General features: G+C 51.0%; 1 protein-coding gene and 1 long non-coding RNA gene across 5 annotated transcripts in view; one reads left to right on the forward strand and one right to left on the reverse strand.

Annotated features, from left to right (window-relative positions):
* The window catches only part of TBX5 (T-box transcription factor 5), a 70,720-nt gene that overhangs the window by 40,715 nt on the left and 5,257 nt on the right, over positions 1 to 24,748 (reverse strand). Inside the window, exon 1 of one of the 3 annotated variants that reach the window (XM_074844311.1) lies at positions 4,691 to 4,717. The exons of 1 other annotated variant lie outside the window; for it this stretch is intronic. Coding sequence is in view for 1 of the 2 variants with exons in the window: in XM_074844309.1 (XP_074700410.1) it covers positions 592 to 610 (19 nt within the window). In the remaining variant the exon portion in view is untranslated. Of the gene's footprint in view, positions 1 to 591; positions 1,412 to 4,690; positions 4,718 to 24,748 lie in introns of those variants that run through there. One more of the 3 variants, XM_074844309.1, reaches the window with a different exon arrangement.
* On the forward strand, positions 2,180 to 8,081 carry LOC141931761 (uncharacterized). Of its 2 annotated transcripts, XR_012625657.1 has the most exons (3): positions 2,180 to 2,317; positions 4,282 to 4,392; positions 7,900 to 8,081. It is a non-coding gene; the product is annotated as an uncharacterized LOC141931761 (long non-coding RNA). The 2 variants fall into 2 exon arrangements; XR_012625656.1 differs by lacking the exon at positions 2,180 to 2,317 and having other exon boundaries at positions 3,547 to 4,392.

Raw genomic sequence — 24,748 nt, forward strand, 5'->3', positions numbered from 1 at the left:
CAGCTATGGCAGCACAGGGCAGCCCGGCTCCAGCCAGCCTCCCCGGTGCTCTCCGCGCCGAGACATAATTAAGCAGATATAAAAATAATAATAATTTTTTTAAAAAGGGGTGGGTGACGGCAAAAAATAACCCGACAACTAAGAGCAATTGGCCATCCGTGGCTTCTATTTTTTTTTTTTCCCCTTTAAAGAGCTTCTGAGAAGAAATGGAGCTTGACAGAACCAGGCCGCGGTGGCTGTATGAAAAATGCATCTTGCGTTGCTAAAGTAGCACCAAGTGGGTTTGCGGGAGGAAAAAAAAAAAAAAAAAAGGAGGGGGGGAGAAAAAAAAAATAAATACCCACCCTCTGCTTTTGTTCCGACTTCACCCCGGCCCCCCCCAGCCCCACACACCGCCGCGGGAGCCCTGGGGAGAGAAGACCCCCCCCCTTCCCCTGCACCCCATGTCTCCCGAGGCCTCGCAGCTCCTCGGCAAAGACAATTTGTGTCTAACAATGCCCCCAGCCAGCCACTTTCGCTCTCCCTCGGTCACACACACGCACACAGATTACAGACACCGACGGACATACATGGCAATGGAAGAGCTGTTACCTTGCTTGTTGAATTCCATGCAATCAATGCATCTCCATATATATAATGTATGTGTATATTTTCCCCCTTTGCAATGGAAATTACAATGGGATCAGGCTTCTCGTGTGCATATTTCCTTTTATTTATTTATTTGCGGATCAGCATGTGAAAACCCAGCCTGGAAGAAAAAAATCTATCCAATGCAAGCCTGCTTGCCTGCTTCTCTCTCTCTCTCCCCTGCTCTCTCCAAACACTTCCAGGTTGTCAGACGCACTAGAAAGGATCCTGAGACCAAGATAAAGCCCCCACCCCCACCCTTTTCTCAGTCTGATCTGGAAGATACAGTTTTCCCCACCCCACTCTTTCTACTCCCCACCTAAAAATAAAATTAAAAAATAGTAATAGTAATAAAAAGAAAATGGAGAGGACGAAAGAGAGGAAAAAGAAAACAGCACCCCCTTGGAAAAAAAAAAAAAAAAAAAAAAAAAGAAGAAAAGAAAAAAAGAAAAAAGTTTCGGGCGAGCTGGCAGCCGCCGCTCCTCCGGGCAGGTTCGCGACGCTGCCGCCGTGGCTGCGCGGAGCCGGGCGCGGAGCGGAGCGCGGAGGTGACGTGGGCTCGTCCAGCTCCGTTCGCCAAGTGCCGGGACCCACTGCCCAACCAGCTGGGATCCTGCTCCGGAGAGACTCACTCTCACACAGCCCTCCCTCCCGCCCCCTCCCCCCCCCCAAACCTCCTTTTCCAGCCTATTTTTCTGGCCGGCAAACAAGAACAAGGCACAAAGACAATCATCAAACTCCCCAGCAACCCTCCCCCTCTCCCTTACCTCCTTCCCCGCTCCCTCCCTCCCTCCATCCATCTCTCCCAACCAAAGAGAAAATTCAGCGCCTGGGAATATCCCCCCCCCCCCCGCCTCACCCCTTTAAATAAATCGCTGGCTCCGCTAAGCTCGCACCACCCTCGGCCCCCCCTGCCCTCAAAGCCAGCCTAGAGGTGTGGATTTGAACCCAGCTCTATATTTGCTAGTGGTCACAGAGGCCTTTTATTGGGGGGGTGGGGGGGATCCCCCCCAAATGGACTCTCTTAATGGGTATAACCTGGGAAAAAAAGGGATGATGGCGATGGGACTGAAACCCAGCGAAGGTGGACCCCGGGGTGTGTGCGTGGGGTTGTGGTCCTTGTCCCCGCTTCTGGAGGCAGCCAGGATCCTTCCCCTGCCCTTCCCCATCCTCTTCCTCACCCCTCGCAGCGCTGCCCGGCCGGCGGCTCGGCTGCCCCACGGCCCCGCCGCCACGGCCGAGGGCCGCAGCCCCCCGGAGCTCTTTGCCGTGCTCAAATAATCAAACCGTCAGCGAGGAGCGGGGATGTGGGTTTATCTGCATCTTCCTTCGCTCCCTTTTTTTAACGTATTATTTGGAGGGTAAAGTTGAATAGGTCAGCGCAGGGTAAACAGCCTCCCTGTCGCATTCTGCAGGCTGAAGAGAACCAGATTGGCGAGGCGGATTTTTGATAAGACTCGGAATAAATGGCATGGTTTAGATCTGCTCTGCCCACCCTCCTCCTGCCCCCACCCTCTCCTCGTCGGTGTCGTCCCCCCCCCGTCCTCCCCCCCACCCCCCCGCCAAAATCCTTCACTCCTTTCTGTCTTTCGGTCATTTCTTTTGCATTTCGCGGAAGTTTTCAGCAAATCCACCCTTGCTCCCAGCTCTCGCAGGGCGCGATAACACCGGAGCCCTCTGAAAGTTTGAGGTGAGGAAGAGAAAAGTCTGGGGGTGAGCGGCTGTTGGGGTGGGGGGTTCCTGTGTGGGTGTAGTTTGGCATCTCCCAAACCCTTTCCATGTGCACGCCAGTTCAAAGAGCTACTTGAGAAGAAACAGCCAACAGTAAACGGTTGCAAATAAGAATAATAAAATAACTGCACTTGTAGCCGCAGAGAATGAGCCAGAGAACGCTACTTAAACAAACAGAACAAAGCTTGTCCCATATTTCATTATTTTTAGAGGGGAAAGGAGCCGTGGAGCCCTTCCAAACACAAATAAACGAGCGAGCAACCCCGGCTCCGGCCTTGGGGCGAGCGGGCAGCTCCCGCAAAGCCCTTCCCATCGCATGGGCGCTGCTCGGAAAGGTGCAAACCGAGGGGAGGAAAAAAAATAAAAATAATATAAAATAAAGCAGGCGATCAGCGTGGTGCTGGTGCCGGGCGCTGCGGGCAAGCCGGGGAAGGACGGGCGAGCGCGGCCGCGGGGGCTGTAGCCGCCCCGCACCGCGCCTGTGCTGGGAGCATCCCCCGAGGCATTCAGCTCGCCCGAAAGAAGCGGGTTTTCTCTTCAAAAAATGAAATGAAAGCAGCGAGGAGAAAGGTTTCTCGGAGCTGCTAGCGAGAGAAAACGCGAGCTTCGCTCCCCTAGCCGGAAAGAAAGGCAAAAGTGAAAATCTCTGAAGTTTGTAAGAGCAAACCCGAGCACGGCCGCTGCCTGGGAAAGCACTCACCTCTCCAATGCCAAACTAGCTCTCAAACACCTTGAAGACAAGTTGAAAACGATGCAAATAAATCGAATTTATTTCCGTCTGCAGGTTGGGGGGGGGTGAAGAAGGAGGAGGAAAAAAAAAAAAAAATCAGCTGGGAAAGGGATGGCAAGTCCAGGCTCTCTAGGACTGTAATGTCAAGGCGAAGGAGCCTTCCAGCTAGAAGCCGATTTGTGGTCTCAGACAAATTAAATATTACTGTTTATTACCAGCCATACTCCAATAAAATAAAGAGAGTTCAAGGCGATAGCTGCTATCTCACGAGCTTTGCTCCTATAGGACACGGAGACGTCACCAACCACGCAACTGGCCTATTCTGTCATGGTTGACTGCAGCAGTAATGGAAGGTTAATTTGTATTATTCTCCTCTTTTTAAAGCTCTATCAGTGAGATTCCTGCTTTTTTTTCGTCCCAAAAAAATCCATTCGGTGCAATGCAAAATACAGCGAGGCTCTGCGTGTACAGCCTCTGTATATAGACCCGTGTGTGTATATATACACGTAAATATATATATTCACACTCCGAGACATACAACGCGTATGTGAGACATACATACGTGGGTGTGAGGGGCTATATACTATATATGAGTGTGTATCACCCAAGCAGGCACGGAGTCGCTGGGAACTCCAGGAAAACCCGCTCTTGGAATGGAAAAGGGGGAAACCAGTAGCAAAGCTCCCACTTTACCAGGAGCAGCCCAGTTAATCCAACGGTATTGGCCTTATTCAGCTTAATTTCTTTTTTTTTTTTTTTAAATAATGCTATTAGAACGAGCAGGAAACTTGTCAAATGAATGCTCAGGCGCCTCTGGAAGCAAGCACGCTGGGCTATATATAGCAAATGATAACCTGGTTATTTGCACAGATTCAAGTGTGCTTCGGGAACCAATTATTTGCTCTGATTAAAAAAAAAAAAAAAAAAAAAAGTAGTAAATCGAGGCGATTATTTGCCAAATGAGATTGACAAGGGGAAAAAAAAAAAAAAACGCACAAAAAACAAACACCCAAAACCCCCAAAATCCCTCCAAGTGCAGCCAGTGGCTGCAGAGGAGTCGCCGGCGCTTCCCCGCGCCCCAGCTCTCCCTCAACCTGGAGGGATTTTGGGATGCACTCGCGGCCGCTGCAGAAAAATTTAATAAAAAGAAAAAAAAAAAAAGAGAGATGCTAAAACGTTTTTTCCTCCAACAGAGAAAGAGAGGAGGAGGAGGAAGAAGAGGAGGAGAAATAGGGAGAAAGAAAATACAGAGCAACACCTAAGGAAGAGCGAGAAGTTCCCGCAGGAGCTGGGCGTTGCAGAGGGTGAGTGTCCCAGGCAGGGACCCCCGGCCGAGGGGGCTGCCCGCAGCCTTCCCCTCCCCGTCGGCAAAACCCTGCCTGGATTTACCCGCTTTCCCCTAGCTGAGTTGAGCTCTCCCCACCACTCCCCAGCTCTGCAGACACCCAAGGGAAGCCAGACCCTCAGCAAAAAGCACCAACAAGGATAAGGAGTGGGGGGGGGGGGGGAACAGGCTGGGGTGGAAAAGCCCCCCCCCCCCCCCCCGCCACCCCTTGCCTCGATTTGCCCCAGCGCAGCGCTGGATCCGGCCGCGCTCCTCACCTCGGGATCCCCTCAAATAACCGGGATGGGGGGAAAAACTCCACGGAGGAAGATTCTCCTGCGGGGAGCCAGGCTGGCACTGACTGCCCAGAGGTGCTGGCGCTACCAGAGCAGGATAGGACCTTCCTGTTGAAGCCTTACCCCAGATCAGAAATAAAAGCCTCTCCTCGCACCCGATCCGCCCACCCCCCCAGTGCCCCCTGAGGTCCCCCCGAGGCGGCTGCAGCCGGGGGACGAGGAACCGCTTCCCCCCGCCGGCCCCGCTCCGGATCCGGCCCCCGAGCCGAGCCCCGAGGTCCCGCTGCTGCTGGGCCCCAGCCACCGCCCGGCGCGGGGGGGGTGAGCAGCCGGGACACGTATGTACGCAGATGTGTGTGCACGTATATATAATATAGGTGGGCATGCATATATGAGTCTGGACACACACACAGTCTGCAAACACGCACACTATGCCTTCTCCTTCCGCAAGTGCTTAAGCAAGTTTTACATCTTTAAACTGAACGCGCAGCGTAACCGCGTGAGCGCAGAGATAATACAGCTACGCGCGAGTAGACGTATCTGTTTATACACACACAAACACACACGCACATCACAAAATCGGGGGTGCGTGGATCTGCGGGTAACGCCACCGCTGTGCACACTCGCACAACAGCGTCCGTGCAAGTGCAAAGCCGCCCGTGCCCCGTCCCTGCGCCTGAATATTTACATGTCACCTATGGGTTACGCGCAGGGTTTGGGTGCGCGCAAGCAGCAGCCTGCCCCCACCCTCCGCGCAGCTCAGGGCGCAATTCTGCGCACACCCGAAACCCCGCGAGTAGAGAAATGTGTGCACACCGCCTATACGTCGTACTCCATATACATATATATAAAAAAATGCTCCCGCATGCATAGAAACACCGGAGCGTCCGTCAGCAGCCACGGACCCAAACACCCACACCGTGGGCACTTACCTACGTGGGTGTGGGGGTGCGTGGCTGGGCGGGGGGCCCCCCCCGAACCCTCTGCAGCCCCCCTCCCCCTTCCCCCGGGCTCGATCCCTGTTGCTCAGCTCCTCGCCGCAGTCAGGAGCGCAGGATCAGGCTCACGCAGCCCGGGCCCCACCGCCCTGCCCGGAGGCCTCAGGCCGCGGGGAGCCCCCGTTTTTGGGGGCCGCATGGCCGGAGCCGTGCGCAGCCCCTCTGCCTTCTTGGAGGGTGTCACTCGCCTCAGAGCTTTCTCCTTTCGGATTTTACCCTGGAGAGGTGGAGGGAGGGGGGGTGGCCGGGGTGCTGGCTTGCAGTGGGGTCGAGGTGTCAGCAGTAAGAAATAGTGCCGAGCATGAACTCACTCCCCCCACCTCCGCACACCCTTTAAAATCACTTCTTGGGGCGGCTTAACCAACTTGCAAAGCCTTTTGCGCCGCGCCCGCAGCCTGCGGCTCCTCGCAGCCACCCTGCCCGGGGACGGGGCAGCGCGCCGCTGGCGGCCCCCACCTTGTAAAACATACATACTCCGGCATTTTGGGCTTTCTAAGTCTCTTTTTTCTTCCCCCCCCCCCCCCCCCCCCCCCCCGATTTAGCTCCCCATAGCAGGGAAATTTTTTTTTCCCCTTTCCATTTTTAGGTAATTTACTTCCCCTCTCCGACCAATTCTCTGTTCTTTTATTTCTAACTCCCTTTTGTTGGCCGCATCCCCGCTTTGGCGAAATACGCACCTGGGAGAAAACAAGTATTTAAAATAATCATCCTCTCTGGAAACATTTTGGTCCCTTCACTCGGTTTTTGTTTTTTGTTTGGGTTTTGTTTTTTTTTTTTCCCCTAAATTACCGGGGCAGTGACTGACTGCATTGATTTGAGGGTTTATCAGCAAGATGTTTGTGTCAAAGTAACGCCAATACAGTTCTCCTCATGTCAGTATTTCCATTACAAAACTCTGCATTTAGTGGTCTAGAGTTTGTATGCTTAGACGAGCCTTCGGGGGTAGATACCTGGGTCGAGCTTTCTACTCTATTTTTTTGTAATTACAGGTGAACAGCATTTTTCTTTTTAAGTTTGTGGTTTCGAGTCCTTTTTTTCCTGCCCTTCTGGCTATTAAAAAAAAAAAAAAAAAAAAGTTTGCAATTAAAAACTGTTCCCCCCTCCCTGTAGCCTATTAATTTCCCAGGCGAACTCCAGGCTTTAAAACAGTGACGAAAATGAAAAATAAGCAGCCGGACAGGGGCAGGGCTGCAGAGCCCTGCGTGGCGTGGGCACAACGTTGTCCTTCAGAGCCTGCCACGCGTGCCCGTGGGCTAGAGGTCCCTTTTTCTCCCAGTTGACAAGAGGGAGGGAGGAGAGGGTCCCAAAGTCAAGCTAGCAGCATCCCTGGAACAAAAGGAATCTATTCTCTCTCCCCTCTCTGCCTCCAAAAAAGCATCTCCCCGGGAATTAACTGCAGCCCGGGGGAGCCGGGGTTGGGCCCCCTCCCCAAATTTTGTGGGCACAGGGGAAAGGGGGAATTAGGCTGCATTTCTCTCTTCCCCCCCTCGCAGGGAGCCAGTTCGGGTGATTTTTTTGGCACAGGGTGTCCATCGGATCCCCCTCCCCGCCCCGATCAAGGACTGATGCTCCCGATGGAGAGGGGCGCGTTATCGATGCCAGAATGGAAAGGCTAATCTGCTCTTGCCAAACAGGGTGTCCGTCAGGGCGTTATCTCGGCCCGAAGAAGAAAATAAAAGCAGATAAGGCCTTCGCTCTCGCCCTAGAGAGAAAGCTAATGGGGGCGAGAGGGGGAAAGTCTTCGCGCCCCGCGCCTTTCCCTGAAAGTGATCTTGCAATGACCTTGAGGGGGTTGCTGGGGGGCGGGATGGGTCGGGGGAGTGGGGAGAGGAGCCCGAAGCGAAAGGCTTTGAATCAGTCGCTGAAAAAAAAGGCCGCACAAGGGACAGCTGTAATTGTCCTTCGCCCCCACCCCCCACCGCCCCGGTGGCAGGACCGGCCCCGGCGAGACAAGTCCTTAGCGGGGAGGGGGCAGCCCAGGGCACCACGCAGCTCCCTCACCCCGGCAAACTTTATTTCCAACTCATTTTTCTTCTTCTCTTTCCTCCTTCCCAATCCACCTCGCCTTCTTTCTTCCTTTTTTTCCCCCCGTTTCTCCCCCCTTTTCTCGCCCCCTGCCCTAAATAACGCAGAGCCAAAGCGCAGCCGAGCCCGGCCGATCTGTTATGACCATCTTTTCCTTTATATTCACAGGATACCCACAAATTTCGGGAGCCGGAGACGCTCCCAGGGAGGCGGGGGGGAGGCTGCCGCCCCCCCAGCCCCGCTCTGCGGACGGGAACCGCGTTAACCCGCATCCGTGAGGGTGTCACGGGCATCCTAAACCCCATCTTTTATCCGCGCGGGGAAAATACAGATTATGTGAATCACCTAAACAGCTCCTGAGACTTTTGTTGTTGTCTTCAGCAAATATTAAGTGCGAAAAAACTATCCACGTGAGAAAGAGAAAAGGAAAAAAGAGCATTTTCCCCCTTATAGGGACTTGCCCCTTGCACCAGGGCTGGATGAGGCCACAAGCTGTAAATCTTTGGGCCCTGCGCGCTAACCCCGGGTGCGCTCCGCGGCCGCGTACGGTTCCGCGGCAACCAACGCAGAATAGAAATCGGTTTCCGAGGGCCAGAGACCCACGAGGTGCGGGGAAGTACCAGAGATGGTTGTGGGCAGTGGGCCTCGGCCGTATCCTGCTGCCCGCAGCGCGGGGGCTCTAATTCTGAGGGTTGCAGGTAGCTTTCCTGGAGTATTTTTCCACGCAGACAGAGGTGGGGAACGGGGCTGAGTATTTGGGTGCTAATAGATGCTGGCGTTGGCACTCGGCTTGGTGAATCCCATTTTCTATAAGCCCTTGTGCGCCTCCATCTATATCATACATCACCATAGATTCATACCTGTTCCGCGTGTATTAAGCGTTCATGCCAGATACGGGCTTGTCTGGTTGGTTGCGGAGACAGAAAACCCTGCTTTCACGCTTTTGAGAAAATATTAAGCGCTCATTTCGTGCCTGACTAGTTACTTTCGGGGGGACCGACATGCCTGTTTACCTGCTCTGGTGCGCGTCTGCCGGCTGCCAGCACAGGGGCTGTGGGTTAGCGCCTTTGCGAGCACATTTTGGGTACTGTACGCTTGGAAATCGTTCATTTCCAACGAATAATTCTTTTTAGGGGAAAGGAAAGCTCAAATCTCCGCGCAAAACCCTCCCTCGGCGGAGCCCGGAGCCCGGGCGGTACCCGCGGAGCCGAGGCCGGTTCCCCCCCCCGCAGCTGCCGGGCGCAGGAACCGCCAACCTCCCCGCTCCGGGGGCCGGAGTAGCCGCCGTTCAAGACAATGCCTATATTCTGTCATTAATAACTCGTTTCTTTTTTCTTTTTTTTTTTTTTTTAAAAAAAAAAAAAGATCTCGTTTGGATCCAAGATTGTTTTTTATGATTCAGTTGGACAAGACGGAACACATGTTAGTTTAAGCAGGTTCATGAAATAGCTGTAAATCAAATAAAGTTTACGAGTTTAGCAGGAAATACTGAAAAGATGAAGAAAAAAAAAAAAAAATCCGCCGCGGCAGAGACCAGCAGGCTAAAATAGTTGGTGGAGTTTTGTCCTGCTCTGTGTTTCTCTCTGTTCTCTTGTGCATCTTGCCGATTAAAGGCCTCGAGACCCCGTGTTGGCGCCAAGTGGCATGTTATTAATCAGTTATCCCTAGGTTCAGTCCACATAAGAGAGAAATTTAATCACCAGAAACCAGACCCGACATAAAAGAGAAATCTAAAATCAATTCCCGCCCGTCCCGTCCCCCCCCCGCTTCCCCACCTCCGAAGCGATCAGAGCAAGCAGCAGTAATCAAGATCTCGCTCCCTCTCCCTCTTAATTGCAACAGGAGAACAGCAAACTTCTCCGAGCTTTACCTCGAAGAGCATTTGGAAAATAAAAAAAAAAAAAAAAAAAAAAAAGGAAAGAAATAAACCAAAACCCAAGAAGGACCCGCCACTACAAGTTTGTCCTTGATCTCGCTATAAAAACGTGATGGGGGAGAAATATCCCAGGTGGAGCTTTTTATAATGTAAAGGGGGGGATTACATTTATCGCTGTTAAAATGATCTTTGAAGGCTCCCAGGGTAAGGACTCGTTGGGGAGAGGTGTCGTGTGTGTGTGTGTGTGTGTGTGTGGTGTGTGTCCCGTTCCCCCCAGTTACCAGTCGGGGTATCCAGCTCCCCGGTCTCTGACTCCTTCCCCCAGCCCAGGTTCCACTCGGGGATGGGAATGTTGGAGGGGGCTAGGGGGGTGGATGTCCCCCACCACGGGAGCTAAGCGCTTCCTTCGGGCACTTCCCGACCCACCAGCAGTGCCCCCCCCCCCCCCTTTAATCCAAGACGTTTTGGGTGGGAATACCCAGGTTTGGGTTAGGCCGCGTAGGTTGGAGCAAAAATCCTTGGCCCTTCTCGCTGACTCCGGGACAGGGCAGCCGGGGAAGGTCCCCTCCTCCGGGAAGGGACCAGGGGTGACAGCAAGGGAGAAAGGACCAAAACATCCTATTCCCTCCCCCCAAAAAACGCTTGAAACCCAGGGAAAGCGGAGGGCAGCTGCGGGAGGCTCCCGGGCTCGGACCCGCAGCTTCCACGCGTGTTTTGGTGGGAGTACCCCCCCCACAGAGGGTTTCCTCTCGGCTGCCGGGCACGGTGGGGGGGGAGGGGGGTGTCGCGGCTGTCCCTCGGCTGCAGCTCAGGGCCGTGAAGGGCACACGGGGGAGGCGGGCGGCCGCCCCGGGGCTATATTTGGAAAAGAATTTGGAAACCTTTCCAGCAAATCTGTGCGAAAGGTACCGGTCCGATGGGAGAGGCTGCCCCTTCCCCCGAGCCCCCCCCCCTCACACACACACCCCCTGAGGTGGCAGCGTCCTGCTCCCCACCCGCGTGTTTATTCCTCGAAAGCCAAACGACGCGAGAAAAACTCTGGTGCAAACCTTTGCCTACCCACGCCCGAGGAGAGGCACTTCACCCCCACCTACCCCCACCCACGATAACCAAGGTTAAGCCCCCCCGAAACCCCGTGAAGAGGCTCTACTTTGCCTGTGCCAGCCAGATTTTCTTGTTCTGCCGTAAAAAAAAAAAAAAAAAGAAAGAAAAAAAAAAGAAAAAAATATAGCAGGGGGTGTCGGCTGGGCCTGGACCTCGGAGGACGAGGGGCGAGGGACAGCCACCGCCTCTCCGCGCTGCTCCCACCCGAGGCACCACCTGGGCAAACCTGCTTGGGGTATTTTAACGAAAACCGTAGTTTTCCCCGTATTTTTTTCTCCACCAGCACCCCACACGCACACACAAAAAAACCTAGAAAGCATTGATTTGATTTGAGTTGCCTAATCTGTTGGGGTTTTATTTTGTTTTGTTTTTTTCCCCCCCTCCACGCTCTATCTGATCGTTTTCTTACAGCCCAAATAGACTGGAAACCACAGAGAAAATAATCAAAGTGCAGCATGTTTTCCCACAGTAGGAATGCATGTTAGCACTCTCTCCACGTCTTGATCCTCTGTTTGCGTGTGGGTATCCATACGGAGATGCCTTCAGATGCAGATGCACAGATGCAGAATGCGTTTGGGTGTCCAGAAAACACCCGGACCCACGGACGTGCCTGCGTGGATCTGAGTATTTCGATAGAAACACGGGAAGATACGTGCACAAATAGGCGTAGAGCCAACTTCTACCCGCTCGCATCGGGGTATTTCCCTGAACCCCTTGGGTGCAGAATCCACCCGTGCCCGTGGGTGCTTCTTCCAGGTTCCGGCCACGGAATATACACGGACCCATCAGCGCTGACCTAATAACTCTTCGGTTCCTCTGCCGCCTGGCAGAGCCCCCCCCCCCACCTCGGCATGATGCCGGGGAAAAGGGTGGAAAATAAGAGGGAAAGGCAAGATTTTGGGAAGGAGCGGGGCCCTGCTGGTGGAGGCCCCCCCCGCCCCGGGCGGGCTGCGGCGGGGGGAGCGGGTGGGCTCCGGGGGGAAGAGGGGAGAGGGCTCGTTCTCCAGCAGAAAACGGTTTTCCAAAACCCCCCTCGCTGTCAAGCACATCCGTGACTCCTCCTCTGCCTGCGGAGCGGCTCCGCTCCCCCCTCCCCGCTCCCGCAGCTGGGCGGCGTAGGTAGCTCCAGATAAGTGAAAGTGGTATTTTTATAGGCTGATAAAAGAGACTTATCTCGGCTTTCCCGAATCTGACAAAGATTCCCTAATTGGTCATTTGCCCACAGCAGCCTCCCCAGCCCGGGGCCCGGCAGACGCTATTTTCAGCCTCCAAAGGGGGTGTCGCGCCCCCGGGACCCCGCTCAGCTGCTGGTCCCCGGGCTCTTCCCTTCCCAAATTCCCCGGGATCGCGTCTCCTCATTCCCACTCACCCGCACACGCTGAGGCTGGGGCAGACGGGGAAGCTCCGCATCCCCGGACAAGGGCAGAGGCACTGCTCGGCCCCGCCACGGCCCCCCCACCCAGCCCGGGGGGGCCCTCGGGGGCAGCCACCGCGTGGATCGGGCCTCAGGGGCGAGTGTCTCTGCCTCATCTCCTCCCAGTAGGAAACACTCCCTCGGGATTGCCCACCGAGGAAGGCTTGTTCCCGCAGCCCTGTCCCTCTGTCTGTTGGCCGAGAGTGCCCATAGACTGCTTATTAGGTCTTTTTGGGACACCAAATATATTTTGTCAGCTGGAAAAAACCTCTCCATCACATACAAATGCACATTCAAGCAGGGAGAAAGGTCTCTCCTCTGGACAGGCAACGGGTGGAGATGCACACAGTTTTGCACCAAACCTGCTTCCTCCAATCCACTGGCTGCTGAGATTAAATGGAAATTTATTTCCCAGGATTAAATACAAACAGCAAAAGTGAGGTCACTCCCTTTCTCCCACAGCTTCCCAGGGAGCCTGGGTCCCCCTAAAACATGCTCACTGCCAGTCCCAGCTCTGCTCCATGCATCAGCTGAGATTTTTTTTTTCCCCTCCAATACATTTTAGTCACCAGGCCAGCAAAAAAACCCAAAGCATGAAGGAAATGCTTTTCTGAACAGCCAGACCTTGCAGCTAGCTCACATCACAAACCTTGAAGTGAGCCGGGAAGTCGCCCACTAAACTTATTTCTCATTATCTTTTTTTTTTTTTTCCTGGGGCAGGGGGAAGGGACTCAGGGATTAACAGCCCATCTGACCTACCAGGGGTGTACACACATGAATCAAACACAATCAAAGGCCCCAATGTCAGCATTAGCTTGACCCCTACGACTGGCTTGGGGCTCCGTACGCAGCAAGGCCTGTTCTGGCCAGAGCAGCATGAACCTTCCCCTGGGTTATTAATGCCTGCCAAGGGCTCTGCCCGGCTCGGCCGAGCCCATCGGGTTGGGGTTACAGCCGCCTCAGTCGCCCCAGGGCACGAGGCCCGTGGGGATGGACCTGGCTCTTCCCCGCTCCTGCAACACTGGCAGGATGGCCCCACTCGCTTGAGTGAAAACAGGTCTCACCGCTTTAAACCATCCACTCAAAATCATGGAGAAGAGGAAGGGACGTGGGGGTTTGGAGTTTTTTGGGGGAGTTCGTTGTTTTGTTTTGTTGGTTTGTTTTTTTGCCTTGTGCTCATGTCTTTTGTCTTTCCATGACTTTTTTGGTATTATTTCCCCTGAGTGGTTTTGGAAGGAGAAGCAGCCATTCACATCCCATTGGACCCTCTGCAGCGAGCAGTGTGGGGCAAGGCCAAGCCCTGTGGGAATAAGGAACATCCAGCGCCACCATGCAGTGATTCGGGACCCACATCCCAGCAAATGTGCTCTAGATCTGGCCTTGAGGCTCAGTAGGTGTTGAAACATGAAGAAACTGAGCTTTATTAAAGTTCAGACCAAGGCCCCATGGCATCTTCAGAAACAGGAGTGGCACCTGAGCACATCCCTCAGAGAGAGGAACAAAGAGGAGCACATCAGTTTCCAAATCAAACCTCCAGCAGGAGGGGGGGGGTTTGTCTGTAGGTGCTGATTTTGATATATTTCAGAAAACGTCCCATGACGCCTCTTTTTAGTGAGCTTTTCCCACATGCAAAAAGGGCACACAAATTAGGAAATGATCATCGGGAGGAAAGCCATGCTGCCCTGGCTCTGCAGGAGCAGTCTCCAAAGGGGGTGTACACAGTCCCTATCAAAGTTTCAAGTTCACCCTTCATTTAAATATAATTTTTAAAGGAAATAATGGAATGCCCTCTTCTCCCCACCTAGTGCAACATGGGCTATTTTTATTTCTTTCATGCACAGTTTAACTTAATATTGACTTTTGCTTTTAATCTGCTCCTTCCTAATATATATAAATAAAATCCTCATATTAAAAAAAATAGATGGCAACACTCTCTCAGCAGCACTTGGCTCTTCAACTTTAAGAGGTTAGCTGTCATTAAATCTTAGGGGTTTTTTTGTAACAACTGGACAAGCAAGAGCTTGCATAGGAAATGCCAGTGGGAGCTGGGAAAGGGTCTGGTGGGTAGGAGGGCTGGCACCCAGCTCTGATCAAGGACCACACTCCTCCTGGCTTTCTCCAGGCATGAGAAGGGGGCCTACAGCAAGGTTCCCATCAAACCCAAGATGCCAGAAAGCTCGTCATGCTCAGGAATCAGCCTGAGCTTCCTGAGAGTGAATTCAGAAGGGGGCTGGCCCTGAGATGTCCACTCAGAGCAGATTCAGGGCCAGCAAGAAGCGTGAAGTTGTGGCTGCTTGAACCAGTTGCCCTGTCTTGGATCATCACTGCCGGTCAGCCAGGCATGCTGGAAACACCACTGCTGCTCACAGCACTACTTCTGCCAAAGCTTTTCTGCCACCAGATTTCAGAGGAGCAGCACGCTGCTGGATTCCAAACAGCAACCACCGGCCAGGCTGCCTGTGATCCACCCTCCCGGGGCCAGAGAGGCTCCTCAGCACAGCCAGAACAGAGACGAGGTCACCGGGACGGAGCAGGGAGGACAGATCCACCCATGGCAAACACCACGGTTGCAGGGCTAAGACTTCACCCAAAGGAAGTCCCTAGCTGGGGTCCTCCCTGTCCCAACTTGTTCTCCCATAGCTGCACCTGGGAGAGCTCTACAGCACCCACGGAGCAGGAGATATTAGTTCCCTGCATGCATGACCATTGTCACAACACAATCACGGAACAAGATCAAGAGAGTTAGGTGCCCACTTAAATTTCAGTGGGATGCAAATACCTACATTTCTGACAGCTTTTTGAAACCCTGGGAGCAAGAGCTATTGCTCATCCTACTCTGTGGCTTCTGAACTGGTTCAGTGGTGTCTGTGCAGTCCCTAGTGCATAAGTGTCCTTATTACACTGTGTGGTCTCAGGGCCAGCGGCATGTCCCACGCTCACAGACCATCCCCGAGCAGTACCCTGGGGCGGGTGGTCGTGTCAGCCCTGATCCCCCTCACCCGGTAAAGGCAAGATCTCTGGGTCTCAGACCCTGGGTAAGAACACAGGAAGTCCAAGACCAGTTGCTCTGTTCAATTTTGGGCCATTTTTTGAACAACTGTGTGCCTATCTGTAGTTTGATGTCTTTCATGATGACATCACTTAGTACTAAGGTCTTGGGTAGGATGAGTACTCTTTGAGATCCCGTGGTGGGCTCACCCGCCATGGAAATAAGAGGCTTTAGCATCACATAACTTTGCAAAAGGATGTAAGAGAATAAGTGGGCGTCTATTCATCCTCTCCCAGACCCTCTCTTAATTCTATCCAGAGCATAGTGCTGGCTACATTAGTAAGGCTGGAAACTCAGCAGCCCTCTAATCTGGGTAAGTTTTACTGGCAAACACTCTAAAATCCATCTGCTCCTATGGACATGGTTAAACTGCAGCCTAGATAGCTCTCACTGCAACTGCTGCCATAACTGAGAACAGAAAGTCGACTCAAAGGGAAAAGAGATGGAAAAGAGAGAAACTGGGTTGGGACTACAGGAAACGGAAGAGAACAAGTCCTTCTGATTCTGTTAGTTGGATTTAAGTGGTACTTACAAACCCTGTACATCACAGAGAATTTCCTTGGAGTCAGAGAGTAGCTGATTTATGCTAAATCAGCCACAATGGATGTACCAACCCTAGGCAAGGTTCCTCAGGCCAGGACCTTGAGTAAACCCTCCAAAAAGCTTTGTCTTGTTTTCAAAAGACTGAGATTGATTATAAGCCATAAATCCAATATACCACAGCTGTCTGGGGACTCTGGCAAGAAAAAACAGCAACTCCAGCTAAGTAATGCCTCTTTCCCCAAGAAACCTGGGGTATCTACAGAGGGTCCTCCATCTAGCACCAGTCAGGTTGTGGTGGGATGGAGGTACCTCACTCATTGCAGCATTTCTGCAAAAAACTGAAGCCTTTCCATTTCTCCTTCTACGGGAAGTCCTTAGCACACATTTGGCGCAGTTTACAGGATGATGATGACAATGTGTTTCTCCTAAATAAAATCCATTTTTAAAGAGTACATGTGCAATTACTTTGGGTTTTGGCCTGTATTCAGGAAAGAATTTCCCCTTGGGTCAGATTTGGCAGGGACTGGTAAGGTTTTCTTGCTTTCCTCTGTAGGGTGGGCCATGGTCCACTTCCTAAGATCATCTGGACATTTTCACCTAACAATTTCCCAGCTACTGCCGGGACCCGGGACACTGGCAATGCCCTTGATCTCTCCTGCATGCTTGAGATTTTGTGGCTTTTGGTCTTTTGTACTAACGGTCTTAAATTTGTTATAGGGTGTTGGGAAGTGTTTTATGGCCTGCAGCGTATGCAGTGGATGTTCTGGGGACCCCTCTGGATTAAGCGGCTATTACATGGTCACCTGTAATTGCGAGTGCCTGTACTCGATGAGGCAGGTGGTCCTTCCTCATGCTCTGTCACCCCTCCCTTATCTTCCAGTAGCAGGGCTCTGACATCCAGCTACAAGGCAATTACACCTCCAGCGTAGTCACATGTGACATCTCCCCTTTCTCTTATTTGATGTGTGATGCTTATAAACCAAGCTGATAGAGGATATTAGGTTAATAAACAAGGTAGAAGTCCTGGGAATGGGAAATTATGAAGCCTGGGCTCTGCTCCCGTCTTGCTACTAACTGATTGCACAGGACCCTTCCCTCCTTCACACCACCTCAGTTAGGCATTTAGACCACCCTGGTTACCCCAGGCTCCCTTTGAAGTCAAAAGAAAAGGGTTTTATCTAGTCATCACATCACTCTGCAACAGTAGGGATGGCTTGCCCCTGCCCGTCCACTGATAACAGAGAACCTCAACAACCAGTTTGAATGAAGTATCTACTTTTTAGATCTCTTAGCCCCGATGAATACATGTGATGAGTTTAGCACTGTGAGTCTGACCTTAGCTGAGTTTTCTACAGAACAGGTGACCAGGACAGAACCCATCCATGTTAAATACAAGATCTTTGCCACCAAACAGGGCATGAAGAGGCACAGCACGATGCCTCCCACGTTGTGACACAAGGGTACATATTCGGGTATATGTTTCATCCCTAGTTATGTTAAGGTCTCCATGCAGACAAAATGGGACAGATGCTGCTGTTGCCCTGGTCATTTCCAAGAGTGGAAGGTAACAGAAATAAGTGACATCCTGCATAGCAACTCAGTCCTAAATTGCTACATTTCAGCCTAGGCAAAAAACAATGCCTGTGGACCAGGAATACTTTTTGGATGAGGCATCATCCTGAAGCTCATATCTGGATGTTTCTGCTACTCATGTCTCACCCGTCTCTCACAGACAGCAGTGATTTTGTTTAAAGCACATCACGCTCCTTTAGACCCCCACACTTCCCCGCCTAGAGAGAGCACAGACAGCTTCGAGATCTCCTCCAGAAACACAAAATACCCAATGGACAGAACTGTTGGTGCTAAGCCATAGGGCTTGCTTGGGATCAAAGGGGTCTGTGTGCTCAAGTCCTTGGCCATGTCCTGAGCTCCACTTCTACAAACACGCTCTGCACAGCCGGGAAATCTGGTCTGAAACTGGCAACAGAAACACCCCCTCCTGCTACCAGATCCAATGTGCAGCACAGATATATTTCCCCCTAATCCTCCAAAGAGAAAAACAAACAAGCATACAAATGCCAAAACGTTAACTACTCCCCAAATTACTCAGACTACTGCTAATTAGTATAAATTTACAGCAGCTGCACTACTGGAAGTGAGCTCAGACTTTAGCCCTGGAAATTACCAGGGAGTATAATTTTCTACAGTTTTTCTGAACTTATAGAAATCTACAGGAATGTTCCAGTATACTAACTAACTTCATCAGCATTTCTAAGCCTTCTTTATTCTGCTCATACTGGGGTAACCATGAAGCTCACAGGCATGAAATCCACAAATGCATTCCCTCTCAAAGACTCCTGTACACAGCAAGTTCAGCGATGTGTGTCCAGAGAACCACATAGGAGAGGGTGTGGAGCTCTCCAGCCTAATTTCTTACACCTCGTTCATCAGCTCTTACTGATCAGCACAGATCAATGTTGAGGGCTTTGGAGGTGTTCATCATGTTTGGATTTCATTTCTCAGTTTCCTGGTGGAATTACTGAGCAGTGATTTTCTGTGTGCATTATGAAGGCTTGGTCTCAGCAGAATACGATGCAATGCATTTTTCTGGCAGGACAAGCGCTAGATCTGTTTGTCACTGTTCTTTAGAAAGGTGGAAAAGTGATCTGGATAATACTAGCCTTGAGTACCAGCTTGAGTTGGCAGCATCCATTACACTCTTGCTATCACCCACCTGCCTTGGTATCTATGTGTCTCAGCAAGATGGCAGAGCTTCTGCAGTAAGTAAGATATAGCCATCAATCTAATACAGCATTGACTAGCAGATTATTTTGCTACTTTGAGTCACCAACTACTACAATCTAGCAGACTTTCCTCCCCGAGTAATTCTCACACATTTAGATCCCACTTCCCGCTCCAGAACTGGAGATAAGATCATAAATAGCTTATGTGTGCTTAAAGAATGGATACAGTAACAACAGGTAGGCAGACAGGTAGACAGACAGACAGACATGATGATAAGCCATACATCTGGCATGTAAGTATCATGGCAGTGGAATTACCATTCCCCAGCCAAGTTTCACGCTTTGGGGAGTTGTTTTGACATGCTGTCAATGCCGCACCAGAATAACCTGATTTATTTCCCTCGTTCTCTTTGAAAAGGTCTATTTGTTGCCATTTATTTTGCACTCACTTACTCGCCATCCTATCAGGAGGCGGGAGGTCAGCAGGGTCACTCCTAAGAGAGTATCACGTTCTGTACAGAATAGAGAAAACGCTCTAAGTTAGTGGGAAGGGAAGAATTCATGCTGGGGCCTCCTTTCAGCCTCAGCTCTCCCAGAGTGGACTCATATACCTCTTCCCTTCCCACATCCTTGCTCTTCCTTTCAAATGGAAAAGCCAGTACCACTGTTACTGCTATCCCACCAGCAGCAATCCCTCCCTGCAAAGAGCCTGCTTCAGTTTTGCTTCATTTGCACCTCCATCGAGCCTTGGCTGGGAATTCTCAGGGCTCCCATCTCAATCCATCCTCCCTGTATCGCACAATAAAATCCTTTAGTCTTTTCTGTCTCTGTATATAAAATAGATGTCGAGTCCCAAGTGGCTATAAGAGGAGCTGAAGGCACAGCAGTAGACAGAAGGGAGACACATTGCTCATTTCAACAGGGATCATTAAAATGGACTAAGGCATTTTTAGACAGAAAGTACATGGCGAATACCCATATTGGCATATGCACACTTGTAAACACAACACTTGCGCCTGGTGCCCAGTTCATGTGCCAGCTGTCACTCCGGTTTTGCTCTGAGATAGCAAACTTCACATCCTTCCAAGCCCACCTCAACCAGGCAAGACACACAGTTTGGCAAGAGCTACCCAGGCAGGGACAACTGCCTCTGTCCCATGGAAGCAAAAAATTGTTGTGACAACAGATCTGCTGCTGAGACACTTTGAACCCACAAACCATTGCAGCAAAAGTGGATTTGATGATCAAAATGCAGTAACTTCAAAGGCAGACAGCACAAGAGAGAAACCATGGGTGAGTCATGTGACCTTTTTCTTCTTCTGGAACGTGACACAGATGGCCAAGGCTGGCACAGGAGTGGAAATAGAGTCAGAGCCTGATGGATCCATCTGTAGCAGAAGGAGCAGCCCAGGGAAGCAGAGAGCACAGGCAACTGTCCAAGCCACTTGACTTCAGCAGCAGCAGCTCAGACCTGCTCGGTAGCAAGGCAGGATCTCCCTCCCACTGAATAACACCTGTTTTATCACTGCCTCCCGCACACAACTAGCCTTTTGCACTCTTTTCTCGATGTTTACATCGGTCAGGAATATTGTCTACACATCCTACGAGCACAGTCAAAGCTCTAACAGGACAATTTTAACCAGACTCCTCAGCTGGCACCTTTGCTTTGTTTAGTTCATTAGCTGGGGAACATCTAAGCTCGGTACTAGGGGGGGACTGGCCTGGGCATTAGATCATGGAATAAAACAAACTCCGTGTGCAGCTGAGAGCCAACACTTGACACCTGCCTTCTTCCATCTTCACAGCCCAGTACTTCTGCTGCTCCAGTCTACAGGCCTCCATTCAGTTAATCACCCTCACACTTGATAGCTACTGCCTGGCCAGCTGTCCTGATGTTTCCAAACACATGAACCCACTCCCCTGGTCCTCTACACAGAGGAATGAGCATTGCACTCACCACATTGTGTGTGTCTCAGAAATCAGTAGAGCACTGGAAGAATTATGTATGGTTGAGATAAGAACAGAGGCAAAGTATAGACATTTATGCAAAGGTCTCCTTCCCCCCAGGCTGAGCCAGCAGCTAAAGAGAAGAGGCAACTTTGTTGTTTAAAAAAAAATCATTAAAAAAACCAAGTCAACAGTCAAAAATAGAAAGCAAATACTATTAGGAATAATAATAACACCCCAGAAGTAACAATCAAAGAACTCAGGAACACGATCTAAGGTAACATAAAAATAGCCACAAAGTCCAAGGGAAAAGAAGGAGATATTTCTAGCATGCACACTGCAAAATTCCCTCTGGAAAGGCAGACGGGTTTGCTTCATTTCCTCTTCAGCTTTTGCTGAAATATCAAACAGCGCAAAAGCCCCCATTTGCACTGAGAATACAACTGTTGAGTGCATAAGCTCTCTCCACATCACATTAGGCACATTTCCATTCAACCACCAGCCTTTTTTGACTCCCATTCCTATTTTGAAAGAGAGAGAACTCTGAACCAAGAAGCTGGTTTTGACAGTCCTTTATTTGCAAATCTGCTTGTCTTTCAAAGCCATTTTAGCTAGGAAACTTCACTGAATGAGAAAATGAAGCTCTCACTGATTTCTGCATCTGTCGAGAGCAAAGACTTCCCCAGAGAAGGAACTGAGCTCGTCAAGGAGGCTCTCTCCTCCTGTTCCCTGCTGACATAACCTCTTTTCCCTTTCTCACTATTCAATCTGAGCTCTTCCATATCCTTATTATTTAAAATCCAGATGCTTTTCCAGTCTCTACTATCTTAGACCTGTCTCTTCTTCCACTCAGATGACTTCTCCCAGAGCTGTGGTAAGGACCATTTCCTATTCCACATGTTCCTCTTAAATTAATGTAGTAGTTAGAAACAAAAAAAAAAAAAAAAAAGAGAGGAAGAACAGCAAATGAGCTTATAGAAGAGTTTGCAGGCCATAAATTGAGATCCAAGACTGACAACCAATGCTGTAAAACCAAGAAAGGCTGAGGGAGAGGAGGGCAGCCTTTCTCACTGATTCACACACCAAGCAGCAGGAGGGGATGACGGCCACATCATGGTAAACATAACAGGCTGGTTGAGATCCCCAAACCGGGCTCTTGGAGAGTTGAATAAATACTTCAATGCCCTTCTTAATTACTCTTTTTATTATCATGTTTTAGTTACCTCAAGTGGAGTGTGTGAAGGGATTAGTAAATAATGCTTTCCTTTGTTAACCTTCCTGTCTGCTTTTTGCTGCTCTGCCAAGATCTGACACCCTCCAAAACAAACAGAAAATACATGAATAAATGAAGACTTCATCAGCTCCACAAGGTGTTGAAGCAAGCGTGGTGCAAAAAGGCTCAGTTGGGTTAGTTTGATGGATAGGAGAGAACATCCCCAGAATTCCCATTACAGAACCTTTTATGGTAGCAATCGATATTGTGGGATTAAAAGAGTTGCAAGATCTTTCCATGTGAGATTTTGTATGACTTTCTGCAGCTCAGAGGCTGTGCTCTGCTTCTTGCAGTACAGCAGGGCTGATAAAAATTCTCAGAGAGACTGTAAGTGTAATGCTGCTAGCAAAGCTCAAACTATTTACCTTGGACTATTTAGGATCCACAGAGGACATCCTAGTAGTTTGAGCAGAGTTGCCTGGCTTGCTACCTTGTTTTAAGCCTTGCTGCCACATGCTGAAGTGTCTAATCCAGGCAGCTAAACAGCATAGCCTGCTTTCATAATGTCTTTCTGTGAAAGCAAATACTGCTATAGGGACATCATGGGCCCAGGTGTGGAAGGACGTGCTGTGTGAGGTCACTTATGGCTAAGTAGTTATCTTCAAGACAACCTTCTCCATCAAATTTTGGGTCTGTGGAGAAGCAGCAACAAAGAGAATGATCAAAAGGGTGATGGTATGAGTGTGGGTCAGCCCTTGGGTCCTGTGATAAGAGGAGAAGGGACCACATGAGATCTGTCTGCCCTCTTGTGAGGATGACAACAGCTCCCAAGAACACAGCAGGGTGCTGGATGCACAGTGTATCTCAGCCCTGCCAAGGAGACACCCACTCTCCACCTGACCTCAGGGAAAGCTGGAGAGGCTCCTGCCATGAGCCTTCACCCTCCTGGTGGCATCTCAGCCTGCTTTACCCACCTCCATCTCCCAGGCACTGGCAGGACTCTGAGCCCCTGCTGCAGGGTGCACAGCTGGGGGCAGGGGCAGCACCAAGACCACCTCATCCAGGACCTTTTTTCTCCCTCTACCCACTTTGTATTTATATCACAGCCTTGTTTCTTGCCAGTTGTTCTTCCTTGCAGGGAGGGGAAGGAGAAAAAGGGAGTCTCAGTGCCCAAACCCCAACATCCTTCTGAGAGCTTTCTCCTGCCACAGAAAGTCCCTTCATCATCCCTAAGATTAACACAAAAGCGGCTGAGGTTAATATCAGAGAAGCCAAACTATAAACTGAGAATTATGCTTCAGCCTAAATAAATCATAACCTTTGAGGCCAGGTCTGTGGCTGGGCAGGGGAAGTTCTGGGGAGCACTGGGACCCCCCCGGGGGTTGGGAGTGAGGGGATGCAGCGTGCAGGGGCTGAGCACTCAGAGGCCTCTTCCGGCTCGCTGGGACCAACCTCCTTGGCGCTACCCAGGGGGAATCTGCCCTGCTTTTGGGGGGCTTCTGGAGGGAGAGCCTCCCCCTCCACCCCAGGGCCGCTTCCTCTCTCCCTGCGGGAAATGTCCCTCTAATGATTCCCCTGCCTCCCTGCTCTGCAGTTTGTCAGGCCGGCTGACTTCAAGCCATCCTGCATCTGTTTCGCCTAGAGAGCCACGCTCGCCTACATTTTAATAAACCCTATAATTTACACATTTCCCTCATACCCTGTAATTTCACCACCCCGAGACACAGCGAAGGGAGAAAGCACAGAGCTGGGAGCACTCGTGGAAAGCTCTGCCAGAGAATCAAGAAATAAGTAGAAGGCTTAAATCTGCAGCAGTAAAATAATCCAGGGGAGGGAGCCAACAATGACTGAAAAATAAACATCTCCCCCTGCAAAAGCCCACAGCCAGCCCCGCTCCTTGTAGGCCGGCGCTGCCAAGAGATCGGGTGCACTGGGAAACATGCCTAGGGACTCCAGAAAGAAAAAAAAAAAAAAAGATGTGGGTTATATGGACCCCTTTTATAAGGCAACTGTTAGCGGTAACTAAGTTTAAATTTATATGTTCAATAAAGTCTCTTCCCCCCCCCCCCCTTCCAAGTGCCAGAACCACTCGAGGAAGCCGACACACGCTTCCCATTTGAAAATGTGTTATTTGACCATTTTTATTCTCTGCTTTTGTTCTTGGGGCTGCAGCCCCTCCAAAGGCGAGGGGGGGCATTTCTGCGCCAAGATCAAAGCGGTTCTGTGTATACACACACTCGTGCAAATTATGTATTTGTGATCAAGTAACGCAGCATCAGGAAAAGCTAGGCGGGCATGTGGGAGAGTGAGATATTTACACAGGCCTGGCCAGAGGCAGAGGCATTATTTTAAGTGTTTTTCGCTGGTGCCAAGTCATCTGTTCACATATACGTGTGCGCGCGTAAAGATGATGGAGAGACCAGCTCTCCAGAGCCAGGAAATTCAGCATTAACCCCCCAATTCCACAACATATCTGCCCGGACGCCTGACACCCTCCATACCTGCACGCCCCCCAGCTTTGCTCGTGTCATGGTGACGGTGTTGTTCAGGGTCCCTGTCACAGCAAGTCACGATTGTGCGTGAACCAGGACTGCTCCAAAACACATCAGCCCCTCTCACTTCCCCAGCACGGCTTTATAGCCCACATAAAGGAATATATATATTTCCCCTATAAAGACACAGCTTAACCAAAGGATCTTGGGTTCTTTGGCATCGGGGGGGAATATAAAATAAAAAGTGAAAAAGAAAAGAAATCTGGGCTGTGCTGCGGACTCCCCAGATGGGAAACAAAAAGCTGCCGCTCGAGTTTTGGAGCAGGAAGAGTAAAGAGCAGAGGGCGAGGAAGGAGGACCGGGGGTGCAGGATCTGCCGGGACCCCGAGACTCCCGGTTGTCCCCACTTACAAGGGGTTATTCCCTCCTGCCCCCGCCAGCCAGGACCCGGGCGAAGAGCCCCGCTGCCCCTCCCTTGGGTGCGGCGGGGGGAGCCCATCCCGGGGGGATCGGAAAGAGGAGAAAGAGAGAAGCCAAGCCTGGCAGCGTGTTTACGATGTAGAATCACGATAAAACTTACACTGAAATTATTTGACAACCAAACCGGGGTGGGGGGTGGCGGGGGGAAGTTCGAA

Source organism: Strix aluco, chromosome 18, assembly GCF_031877795.1.
Source record: "Strix aluco isolate bStrAlu1 chromosome 18, bStrAlu1.hap1, whole genome shotgun sequence".
Taxonomy (NCBI): Eukaryota; Metazoa; Chordata; class Aves; order Strigiformes; family Strigidae; genus Strix; species Strix aluco.